Here is a 13,080-nt window from a genome sequence, read left to right as displayed (position 1 = left end):
CATTGCATTTAAATTTTAAAATTATTTTTACTTCTTTGTCTTCTCCAATAGACTCTAACACCATGAAAAGACATGCTTTATCTCTTATTCACTATTGTATTCCCCTGTACCTAACCCAGTTTTGGACTCATCTACTCAAACATAGAGCTCCCATGCTCCCACCAACCCCCCTCTACCCCACCCCACAACTACCCCACACTCCACCTTTCCCTGCTTGCCTCATGTTCCCATCACCCCACACCCCACCCCACCCTGGCCCTCCATCTCTACCCTGTGCTCATTTCTTATGCCCCACACCAGCTCCCTCCACTCTCTCCCACCCTCTTCTGCTCCATCCTACCCATTACCCCTTTCTAGGCTCTGGGGATACAGCAATGAACAAACCACAGACAACTCCCACCCTGTGGCACCCCATTCTAGTAGGGAAGGAGAAAATAGCAGTAGATGTAATAGTAAAGACCCGTAGAAAGGCACAGTGAGTGCTAAGGTAAAAAGTGAGTTGAGAGTCACAGTGTAGGGGTGCAGGGGGTGCTTGGGAGTCAATCTTGAGGTTGCTTTGGAGGAAGTCTTGGAGGTGCTATGAGGGAGTGATAAGGTGCTATAGGAAATACACTTGGAGAGGAACCCTGCTCTGTATAATTTCACCTGCCAGGGAGCAGGGTCCACTACCTCCAATAGTGATGAGTCATCAGGCAGTGGCCCAGACCATGAGGGTAACATCCAGATCAGGTTCTAAATGGGGAACATCGAGTACTCTATGGAGGATCGCTTTGATAAGAATGGAGACTTACTCTTCCAGGATTTTAAGCAGCAGCTGTTTAATTGCATGGGGCCCACCCTGGGGGCCATGTGACTACATGGCCTATAGGACATCACAAAGATGACCAAGTGCCCCAATGCTGCACACTCTTCAAGAACTCCATGATGGCCCTGGTGGAAATCCTGGTGTCCAAGGTTTTCCATTGCATCAAGCCCAACAAGGAGAAAGTGGCTGGGAAGCTGGGCAAGGGCCACTGCCACCACCATGTAGCTTACCTTGGGCTGCTGGAGAACATGAACGTCCTCAAGACCAGCTTGCTTCCTGCCAACTCTACTCTCAATTCCTTCTTAGTTACAAGATGACTCATGAATACACCTGGCCCAATCACCTTCTGAGTGTGGACAGGGCAGCCACAAGCACCGTTCATGAGCAGCACAGGTTACAGATCATGGCCTTTGGCTACAGTAAGCTGTTCATATGCTCCTCCAGGACCCTAATTATGTTGGAGCTGAGCTAGCTGTGCCATCTCATCCCCATCGTCATAATCTTGCTGCAGAAGGCCTGATGGGGCACTCTGGTGGGAACCGTGGTGTTGCTGTAGTACCAGCCTCTATGGACCATCTACACCATCATGCTGGAGGGACAAGGTGCACACTCACCTGGCAGAACTGCAGCGATGTTTCTGGGCTATGCAGTAGCCCTTGCTCTACGGTCTTGATCTGGCCTGGCTACTGGCCCTTGCTGTGCTGAAGCCCTTCCAGGACACTTGCTAGGCATTCTTCTGCAGGTAGCAGGCCTGGTGGCTGGTGAAGAACATACTCCCCTTCAGACACAGCCCAGATCAAGGCCAAGATTGCCACCGTGGGGGTCTTGCAGGAGATGTGTCAGAAATGGGGCTGAGCCTGTGACTACTTGTCCTGGGCCTCCAACAATTCTATAGCCTCACATACATTCAAGCAGCAACTGAAGACCCTTCAGGGGAGCTGCTTTGGTGCTCTTTTCTTTCCTAGCAATGTCTGCAAAGTAAATCCCTTCAACAAGAGCCAGAACCAGGTATCCCTACTCACAAACTGGCATTTGTACAAGCTGGAACCTGGCAGCCAATACTAGGTGATGTGGGCCAAATCTTTCACTGTGGTGACAGGCATGACCAGTGGGTAAGACAAACTGGCAGTGCTGAATACCTGGTTCCAGGACAACTTGATGGTCTGCTGGCACAGCAGCCATCCTGAACTGAAAAACTGCTCAGGGGAGCTGGTGGGCATACTGGATGCCCACTCCCGGGAAAGGGCCAAGTCTACATCTCTTGACTGCATCCCCCTGAGCCCATCCATGGAGCCCAAACCCAAGCAGCCAGCCTAGACTTTGCTGCAACCACAATGCCTTCACTGTCCTCTGGGAGAACGGCTGAACCAGCTGCCTCCAGGTCTCTGCCTCACTGAGGTCTAGGACTATTCCATCCCTGGCCACAGCCACTGGACTCTCAGCTTACAGCACCAATAAAGTATTCTGTGTACAAAACAAACAAACAAAAAAAACCCAAACCTAAATGGAGTGATATACAGACATATATATATATATATATATAAAATATCCATATTCTCTAAAAGAGAAAACATTAACCCATCATAAAGAAAATATTGCTATTTAAAGTATTTATAAAAGTACTAGGGAACAAGGGGTAAGGAGGGACCCAGAGCTTAAAAGCTAAACTGGGATATTATATTCTCACTCATTTGTTGGATTTTCATTTTTAATTTGCTTGAAGAATCTGGCTACAATGCTGACTAAGTTCAAAGCACAAAGCATGAATGACGAAAGTATATCAAATCACTCTTTAATTAAGTTCTAAGAAAAACTAGGGAAACGGACTTTGGCCCAGTGGTTAGGGCGTCCGTCTACCACATGGGAGGCCCACGGTTCAAGCCCCGGGCCTCCTTGACCCGTGTGGAGCTGGCCCATGCGCAGTGCTGATGCGCGCAAGGAGTGCTGTGCCACGCAAGGGTGTCCCCCGCGTAGGGGAGCCCCACGCGCAAGGAGTGCACCTGTAAGGAGAGCCACCCAGCGCGCAGGAGGGAGCAGCCTGCCGAGGAATGGCGCCGCCCACACTTCCCGTGCCGCTGACGACAACAGAAGCGGACAAAGAAACAAGACGCAGCAAAAAGACACAGAAAACAGACAACCGGGGGAGGGGAATTAAATAAATAAATAAAAATAAATTAAAAAAAAAAAAAAAAAGAAAAACTAAAATAAATGAACAAGCAAACATAGATCAGTAATTCCTTATTTTTTTTATTCTCTTACAAAAAGACACTTGGAACAAATAAATATAAAATGGTATATGTCTTATTTAGCAATACAAGTTTTCTTGTATTCTCCACAGTAATACACTAATAAAGTTTTCAGTAGCACACTTATCCTATATCCCACCCTCTAAAAAAAAAAGGTCAATTCTTTTAATTCTCAACAATTTTTAACAATGAATTCTCTAAGTAACTGACTCAGGAAATAAGACATCTGATGACTCAACAAGTTTTTAAAAAGGATATATATACACATATACACACACAAATGATATGATGTAGGCCAGAAACTCCAACTAATGAATAAATTCCCATTTTTAATAATTTGCATGAATAAAGTATTCCCTTTCTATTCAAATCTTCACATCAAAATAATACAGAAAGCTGAGTACAATATATACATTTTCCTATCTTAAGGGAAAATATAGGTATATCTAATATACAGTGAACATGCCATGTATTTTCTTAAAACCAATGAAATTTTGATTTTCTATACCTTGAAGGTGATACAGCAGAAGGCAGATAAATACCCAAACCATTTATGATCAAATTTAGCTAATTTAGCTGATCACATCCACCCTGTGTTTGGCTCACAACAATATACTAGGTTTGAGGAGTGATGAATATCCGAGTGTATATCTTTCACTAAAATTTATCTTCAAGGTAATATCTGAAGAGCTTTGCTAATACTTTATGCAACAATTATTTCCAACCAGAAAAAAAAAAGGGAGTTATTTTTTCCCCCTATGCTTTACCTGGTGTCCATTTTGTGAAGACCACATAAAAAAAACAGAAAATATAAAATGCTTTAAAGAGTCATCATCAAATGGATTTTACATTTACTTTTTATACCTTGTGTAGTATCTAGGTCTTGTGCTAATTAATTACATTTTAATGAGTCCCTATAATGTTAGAAACATGAATATTAAAATGAAAAAACTGGCTTCTATATAATTCCCAAATATTTGAAGCAGAAAATCAATCTGGTTGTTTTAGGCACTGATGTAATATTTGCTAAAAAAAGAAAATCCCTATAAGCCCTTCAAACCAGTACCAAACTCAAGGGATTTATTCACTCTGAGGTTTCATGGAAGGTGGGAATACAGAAATGTAAACACAAGAGGAACCAAATATAAGAAAAAACACGTAGATGAAGAAAAAAACAGCTCTGCATCCTACCTTTCAGTGGTAAACTATGTTCATGTGTTTCCATTGGACATATAAGCTTCAGTTCTCCAAAAGAACTAGTTATTTTTTGTTCTATGTCTGGCACTTTTCTTTAATCTTTGAAAGCCAATTAAATTTAAATTTGGGGAGGAACATTAAAACAATTTGTGGGTGACGATCATTAAAGCATGAGATCAACTTCCTAGGTGGCAAGTCACAACTCTCCAAGTATGAAAAAAGATCAGAAAGTGAAAAGCCCAAAAGTAGACATGCACAATCAATCAGGAATCCCATGGAAGTCAAAAAGTACTACCATTCAGGGCTTTAAATTAACTTCCTCATGGTAGAAGATAGTGTTTCATGATGGAAACAGAGTATGCTCACTGCTCACTGAGATATACACGTATCACCATTACTTAGGTACCACTTTATGACAATTTAGAAATCTGAATTTAAGTCCAGAAAATATAAATTTGGGATATAAATTTGAAAATAGACAGTATACACAGTGGTTGAATGATACCTTCCTGTAATCTTTTATTATTTTTCCTTTAAGGCTACAGAAAATCTGCACATAACAAGGCAATTAATTCTCATAATGAAAATACCCCACTCCTAACAGCCAAGGTCTCTGGTCAGATTCCATGCTGACTATATGTTGTATCACATTCTACTCCACTTTGTGAACCTTCTTGTGAGTCTGCAGGATTAGGATCGAGTCTTTCTGGAAATATCAGCTTCTCACAAATGGCCTCCTTTATTGGTAAATACTGTGATATTTCATTAGGTTCCGTGAAGAGGGAAGGTGAAACATGCTAAGAAATACATAAATCACATTAGTATTTTATATTCAGTTATTGAATTGGCACTTTTAGGGAATGTTTTGATTCAAACTGTCATAAAGCATTCCAATTTAAAATGAGACACTTATATTTAAATAAGGAAGACTAGTTGCTCCTAATAGTAACAAGTGTCTTCTGTTACTAAATAATTCACTTCAAAGAACCTAGGTTTATATGATTTATATGTCCTAAGAATTTAATACATCATAATCCAATTCCCTGTCCCTGTTGCTTTCGTACTTTGAAAGCATTAGTCTTCAGGTAAAGACCAGTATGTAGTCTACAGTAGAATCTAACCTACATTTTCTAACCCACGTATACTCTATAACCAGAAAGAAATTTGGATTTTAAAAGATTTAAGCACTAAGGATGAAAAAAAGAACAAGTTTTCAGGAAGGTAGCACCTTTAAGCAACCCATTACAGAATCTTAAGTAACAAGGAGTTCCAGGGGAGCAAAAATGCAAAAATACACAAATTATGGTACAGAATTATCACATTTTACAAAGAAAAAAGGAGAGTGGATAAAAAAATTATAAGATGGCAAAGTGGTAAGTGGAAAGGACATTCCCCAATTGGTACCAATTATAGCTCTACCACCAACCAGGTCTGTGACTGAGGATAAGTCACATCTCTGGGTCTCAGGTTTCTCCAAAGAAACTATGGGAATTGGCTTGGATGGCAGCTAAGGTACCTAATTAGCCTAACTATTTTTGTATTTGAAGTAAGCTCCAGTAGGATTTATACTATGAGACCTATTAGGTAAATGGATTGAGGGGAATTTAAATACTGTACCATTAAATTAGCAATTTTGCTCTCTCGTGATGTATATTCTCGTAACATGTAGGTCTTGCCAGCCTATGTTAAAAAAAAAAAAAAGTCACAATAAATGTATTTATATTGATTTGCAAAATCTTTTCTACTAAATAGAACTGCCTACATTTTAGAACAGGATGTGAAAGTAGCATCAGGTCTGTTGAAGAAATAGTGATCATCTGAGATAACTCTTATTTAACTCTAACCAAGAATTCTGAATTATTAATACAAATCCCTATAAATCACAATAACTGAGTATGTGTACGGAAACAGATATAATATAAAAGAAACACAAGCAAACGTCTTATTTTGAAATTAAATCAATACTAACTAGATATATGTAGATGATGTAAACAAGAAATTTAACATTACTTCAAGTTTGGGAGAATATCTTCTTCTTAAGCTATATTATCATCTACCTCCATAATTGTGACTACTTTTAAGTTCTAAGACACATGTTTAAAAGTTTTATTCTTTCCATTTCCACAACACTCTTGCCAAATTACTTATTTAAAATAACTTTTTTGTACTGTAATTTTTTCCATTTAAGATTTTTAAAAAGTTAGGCCTTAAAATAACAATTTATTACACATTTCAATTGTTGGTAAAATTCTTTTCAATTAAAGAAAAAACAAAAAAGTATACTCTTTCACAATTACACAATCTTTCATATCAATAAAAACAGATTAATGCTCATTGTAAAAACAAATAATACACAAGTAAAATGAAGAGAGCATAAGCCATTAGCAACCACAGGTACTAGAGATAGCACTAGCTTTAATATTTAGAGATCTATACACAAAATCTTATATAAACAGGTTCATACCCACTTTGCAAAATTCAACTTTGGGATGGACATCTTTCCAAATCAGCTAAATACAGCTCTCTTTAACCAATTTTAATGGTTTTGTATTTTTCTACTATATGGGTGTATAATAAACAATTTAATCAATGCCCAACTGATGGTTATTAGGTCCCCTACTCCCTTTTTTTTTCTTATTCTTATTTAAAAATAATCTATGACTACAGTAACCTTCAAGAGATGGTATACTCTTTCTCTTCACAATATGGCTTAGTAAACCAGAGACTGAACTGCTTAAATATAACACATTCATATAAAATTGTTTTAGCATAAATTTTGGTAGGTAAAGAGAAAAGTGCTTGGAAAATACATAATTAGCTGACAAAGACTGATTTAGCTTCAACTCTGATATTTACTTGAAGGTTCTCTGAATCCTTTATGCTACAATAAATAACACTACAGTGACATCCATGTACATGCAACTTTAGGCACAGGCATGCACCTTATTATATCTGTGAATTATTGTATAAAATAATCTTTTTCGTATAAATTCCCAAAGGTCAATATTGTTGAAATAAAATGTAAGCATTTTAAAATTTAGATTTCACTTTTTCTGAAGGAGAAAAATGTTGCCTAATTTTAGTACTTTGCTACCAATTTTAAAAAGAAGGTCCATCATAGTCCCTGCATTATTTTAAGAAAAAGAAACCATCATCAAGTGCAGGTTTTGGGAAAACAACAATCCCATCCATTAGTGGGTTCAAATCCCAGTTCTGCCACCTATTAACTGTATAACCAGGGGAAGTTAATCTCTGCCTACATTGCCTCAGTTAAAAAGAAAAAAAGGCGGGAAGATATGGCTCAATGGATAGAGCGCCCGCCTACCACATGGGAGGTCCAGAGTTCAAACCCAGGCCCTCCCAACCCGGGTGGTGAGCTGGCCCACCCGCAGTGCTGCCACATGCAAGGAGTGCCATGCCACACAGGGGTGTCCCCTGCGTAGGGGAGCCCCACGCACAAGGAGTGCGCCCCATAAGGAGAGCTGCCCAGCGTGAAGAAAAGTGCAGCCTGCCCAGGAGTGGCGCCACACACATGGAGAGCTGATGCAGCAAGATGACACAACAAAAAGATACAGATTCCTGGTGCCACTGACAAGAATGTGAAAGGACACAGAACACACAGAGAATGGACACAGAGAGCAGACAACGGGGGGGCGGGGAAGGGGGGAGAGAGAAAAAAAAGGCGATAATAAAAGTATTTACTTCATGAGGTTGTTAGGAGTGTCAGTCATTACTACAACCACTGTGACTGACAGCCTCTTCCGCAATTCGTTATTCAAGCTGATAGTTTCTGAAGTTAGAAATGCACTCAGGGAAATGGATTTGGCTCAACTGTTAGAGCATCCACCTACCACATGGGAGGTCCACAGTTCAAACCCAGGGCCTCCTGACCTGTGTGGTGAACTGGCCCACGTGCAGTGCTGATGCATGCAAGGAGTGCAATGCCACACAGGGGTGTCCCCCACATAGGAGAGTCCCACTTGCAAGAAGTGTGCCCTGTAAGGAGTCACCCCACTCAAAAAAGCACAGCTTTGCCCAGGAGCAGCACCGCATACATGGAGAGCTGATGCAGCAACAAAGAGACACAGATTCCCAGTGCCAATGACAAGAATGCAAATGGACACAGAAAAACACACAGCGAATGGACACAGAGAGCAGACAATGGGGGAGGGGGAGGAAGGGGAGAGAAATTTTTAAAAATTAAAAATCTTAAAAAAAAAAATAAAAGAAATGCATTCATAAAGGATAGGCTGCTATGAAGCCACTAGAAGAATTTTCATAGCTCAATTAAAACCAACATTTTTTTCAACTCTTAATATTGTCAGTTTCTTCAGATGAAGTACAATTCTCTATAGTGCGGAGAGCTTTCAAACTTTAGACTCATATCAAAATAACTATATAGGAAAAGTTCCTCAAAAAATTTAACATAAAACAATTTTATTATATGACCCAGGAATTTGAGTTCTATGTATATACTTAAAAGAACTGAAAACAGGAACTTAAACAGATACTTGTATGCCAATGTCATAGCAGTATTATTTATTACAGCCAAAAGGTGGAACTACCCAAGTGCCCATCAACAGATGAATGGATAAACAAAACGTGTTTGTGATGGTTAATTCATGTTACAGCATCCATTTGTTTGGTCAAGCAAACACTGGCCTGATTGTTACTCAGAGGATATTTTACATATATGACGATACATCAGTAAATTGATTGCATTCAACAATGAGAGAACTCTCATGCAATCATTTGAAGGCCTTAAAAGAAGTGATGACGCTATTTTAGTCAGCCAGCTTCTCCTGGGGAATTCATTGAAAACCTTCACTGAGGTTCCCAGCTTGTAGCCTGCCCTACAGAATTTGGAATTCTCTATCCCCACAGTCATGTGAGCCAATTCCTATTAAAAAAAAAATCTCCTAACATTTACATAGCTTATATACTATGTATATATTAATAAATATATACACACACACATATATATATTAATATATATCACCTATTGGTTCTGTTTCCCTAGAGAACCCTGACCAATGCAGTGATATATACTTAAAATGGAATGTTATTCGGTCACAGAAAGGAATGATGAAGTACAACATCCTTGAAAACATTCTGCTAAGTAATAAGACACACGCAAAGGACAAATGACTACATGATTCCAATTGTATGATATATATCTGGAATTGGCAACTTCACAGAGACAGAAAATAGAAGTTACTATACCAGAGGCTGGGGAGAGGGAAAATGAAGAGTTATTGCTTAATGGGTACAAAGTTTCTATTTGGGGTTATGAAAATTTTGGAAACAGTGAAGATAGATGTACAACATTGGTTTTTTTTTGTTTGTTTGTTTGTTTGTTTTTAAAGATTTATTTATTTATTTAATTCCCCCCCCCCTCCCCTGGTTGTCTGTTCTTGGTGTCTATTTGCTGCGTCTTGTTTCTTTTTCCGCTTCTGTTGTCGTCAGCGGCACGGGAAATGTGGGCGGCGCCATTCCTGGGCAGGCTGCTCTTTCTTTTTCACGCTGGGCGGCTTTTCCTCACGGGCGCACTCCTTGCGCGTGGGGCTCCCCCACGCGGGGGACACCCTTGCGTGGCACGGCACTCCTTGCGCGCATGAGCACTGCGCATGGCCAGCTCCACACGGGTCAAGGAGGCCCGGGGATTGAACCACGGACCTCCCATATGGTAGACGGACGCCCTAACCACTGGGCCAAAGTCTGTTTCCCAACATTGTTGATATAATTAACACCATGAACTGTTCACTTAAAAATGGTTAAAATGGAAAATTTATATTGTATATCGTTTAATGTGATAAAGAAAACCATGGAGTAAAAAAGAACTATGTAATATAAATGCTGGAGAGGGACGTGGACATGGCCCAACTGATAAAGCGTTCGCGTGCCATATGGGAGGGTCTAGGGTTCAATCCCCAGGGCCTCCTGACCTGTGTGGTGAGGTGGCCCACACACAGCGCTGCTGCATACAAGGAGTGCCATCTCACGCAGGGGCGCCCCAGCATGGGAGTACCCCCTGCAAGAAGAGCCCTATGTGAAAAAAGCACAGCCTGCCCAAGAGTGGTGCCGCACACATGGAGAGCTGGCGCAGCAAGATGACACAACAAAAGAGAGATGCAGTTTCCCAGTGCCACTGAAGGTGCAAGCAGACACAGAACACATAATGAGTGGACACAGAGAACAGACAATGGGGGGGGGAAGAGGAGAAAAATAAATAAAATAAATCTTAAAAAATAAATAAATGCAGGAGAGCATATGATTGGTATTTCTAACATTAAAACATTATTTTACAATAAGTAACAGTGCAAGAATAGACAGAAATAGCAGCTATGTATACCAAGGGAAACACAGGCGGAGAGGTGAAGAATTTTCTTGTCTGTTTTTTTTTTTTATTATTGAAATAATGAAAATGATCTAATAATGATTGAAGGGATGAATGTACAACTATGTTATTATACCAAATACCATTGATTATACACTTTGAATGAACTGCATCCTTTATTAACATGTATCAATAAAATTGATTTGTTAAAAAAACAAAACAAAATATTTAACAATACATGAAAACAGAGGTAAGATTAAAGGGACAATTTTTTTCAATACAGAATATGTACATATGAGATTTTTTTTTAAAGCATCAAACCCCACACTAGAGTATCTTTTAGAAAACATTTCCATCTTCCAGAACCTTTAGAAAAGAAGATGTAACATTTCAGTAAGTGTGCAGTCAGCAGTGAATACGAAACATCAATTTTAAGGATTAAAAGGCTCACCATATAATTTAAAGCATTATTTAATTTCAAATTCTCATAGTACCAATTAAACAGGCCCAATATCAATTAATGTAATTATCAAATGAGAATAGGTACCTCATGGTAAAGCCTCGTATCATTCATCCTGATAAGCACCCCATCAATTCTCAAGAAAAAACGTAACAGCAGAAAAAAACTAGAAGGCATTACTCTCTGAAAAAGAAAAAGGACATTATTAACATTTTAATGAAATTAAATATCATAATACTTTGCTAAAATAAAACACTGGAAGAGAACTGAATTAGATATAAAAAATCTCTGTGCTAGACGTTCTTTGTTCTAACTCCAACTAAGCCTCAAAATTCTATGCAAATTATTTAACATTCTGCCTTCAGTGTCCTACAAGAGAAAACTGTTTTATTCTAGGTCAAAAGATACAGAGCTGATAAAGACTTAAAACAATCCAGGGTAATTCTCTCTTCAAGGTGTCAACTAGTATCCCTCTCTGGAAAGTAGCAACGTGGAATAAATCTGGCAAGCCCAAGATCTTTGTGAGAGAGGGAATGTTTTTCCTTTTGCCTTCCTTTGGCTGTCTACATATATACTTAAGTCCCTTCTGGATAGATTGTGTCCTCTTTTCTCCTCATCCACATGCTGAAGAGGCACTGATGTGCACTAGGTTTTATTTCTCTCCCCTTCCCCGCCGCCCCCCCCCCCCCGCCGTTGTTTGCTCTCTGTGTCCATTCACTGTGTGTTCTTCTATGTCTACTTGTATTCTTGTCAGCGGCACCCGGAATCTGTGTCTCTTTTTGTTGCGTCATTTTGCTGCACGAGCTCTCCATGTGTGCGGTGTCATTCCTGGGCAGGCTGCACTTTTTTTCGCGCTGGGCAGCTCTCCTTATGGGGCACACTCCTTGCGAGTGGGGCTCCCCTACGTTGGGGACACCCCTGCGTGGCATGGCACTCCTTGTGCACATCAGCACTCCATGTGGGCTAGCTCATCACATGGGTCAGGAGGCCCTGGGTTTGAATCTTGGACCTCTCATGTAGTAGGTGGACGCCCTATCCATTGGGCCAAATCCGCTTCCTCAGTAGGTTTTTTTAGTCATCAATTATGACCTTCCCACAACAGGAAAATTATATCCACAGAATTGGTTATGATGGATGTTTTGGCCATAAAGTGTGGCTACTAACACAGTGACAGTAGAAAACAAGAGGACTCTTTGAGACATCAAGACCTTCTATAAAACCACCCTTAAGGAGATAGATGTTCTTCATTGCTGATGACCTCATCTGGGAGGGGCTACCCTGCTACCTAGCCTAAGCCAGAGCTCAATCAGTGGGGTTGAGGAGGAGCAGGATTGGGGAGGGAAGGGAGAGAGCTAGGGGATGGACAGTCAGTTTTTTCTTTGAATAAATTTTTTTTTTGGAGGCAAAAGAAAAGTCTTAAAACATACCCAAGTAATTTAAAGTATAATGTTCATTTTAAAAATGGTAGCCCTAATAAACTTCTCTATCGGAAATATCAAAATGAAAAACCTGGTTCTAATCGCTACTCATCTTTTATTCACTTTACATAAAATAAAGACAAGATCTTAAATGCAATGCTCCAATGCAACTGGTTAGGCATTATTTCTTATTGCCAGAGACTAGTTTACTAGAACATTACATATAACATTAACAACGTTCATCTAAGGAACATCTACAAATTCCTGTGCTTTTCGAGTCTAACCACTTGAAGAAAGCCAAAGTTAGCAGAGAAAGTAAGAAGGTGGATCTAGGTAGCAGGAAAGGGTTAGATGGGGTATGGAGTATTTAGATCTTTAAAAAGAATATGCTTGACTAAATAAATATTCTCTACTAAGAGCCAAGTTATTATAATAGGTCTTAAATTTATATATAAAAAAAGATAAAATCCCAATGCTCAAGAAGTTTATCAACCAAAAAGAGACATAAATACAAGATGATGTAGTAGCTCCTATAAGAAAGGTGTAGTATGATGAAAAACATGGCTGGTCTTTGTTCCCAGTTAATGGGGAGATAGCCTCTAATTTTTGAAATTTCC

At 39.6% G+C, this 13,080-nt stretch overlaps 1 protein-coding gene, 1 non-coding gene and 1 pseudogene across 2 annotated transcripts in view; 2 read left to right on the top strand and 1 right to left on the bottom strand.

The window, feature by feature from the left end:
- The first annotated feature begins 736 nt into the window (after positions 1-736).
- Positions 737-2,122, top strand: LOC101423755 (unconventional myosin-Ig-like; annotated as a pseudogene).
- Positions 2,123-3,032: 910 nt separating this feature from the next.
- Positions 3,033-13,080, bottom strand: part of TIPRL (TOR signaling pathway regulator) — a 59,215-nt gene continuing 49,167 nt past the window's right edge. Inside the window, exons 5-7 of the mRNA XM_004464189.4 lie at positions 11,133-11,228; positions 5,866-5,928; positions 3,033-5,045 (exon numbers count right to left, since the gene is read on the bottom strand). Of these exons, the coding sequence (XP_004464246.1) occupies positions 4,866-5,045; positions 5,866-5,928; positions 11,133-11,228 (339 nt within the window). The 3' untranslated portion in view covers positions 3,033-4,865. The remainder of the gene's footprint in view (positions 5,046-5,865; positions 5,929-11,132; positions 11,229-13,080) is intronic.
- On the top strand, positions 11,477-11,616 carry LOC111765526 (small nucleolar RNA SNORA67). Its single transcript, XR_002797840.1, has one exon. It is a non-coding gene; the product is annotated as a small nucleolar RNA SNORA67 (small nucleolar RNA).

This window comes from Dasypus novemcinctus, chromosome 13 (assembly GCF_030445035.2).
Source record: "Dasypus novemcinctus isolate mDasNov1 chromosome 13, mDasNov1.1.hap2, whole genome shotgun sequence".
NCBI classification, from domain to species: domain Eukaryota; kingdom Metazoa; phylum Chordata; class Mammalia; order Cingulata; family Dasypodidae; genus Dasypus; species Dasypus novemcinctus.
The sequence above is the reverse complement of the archived record's forward strand: the minus strand, read 5'-3'. Positions and strand labels throughout refer to the sequence as shown.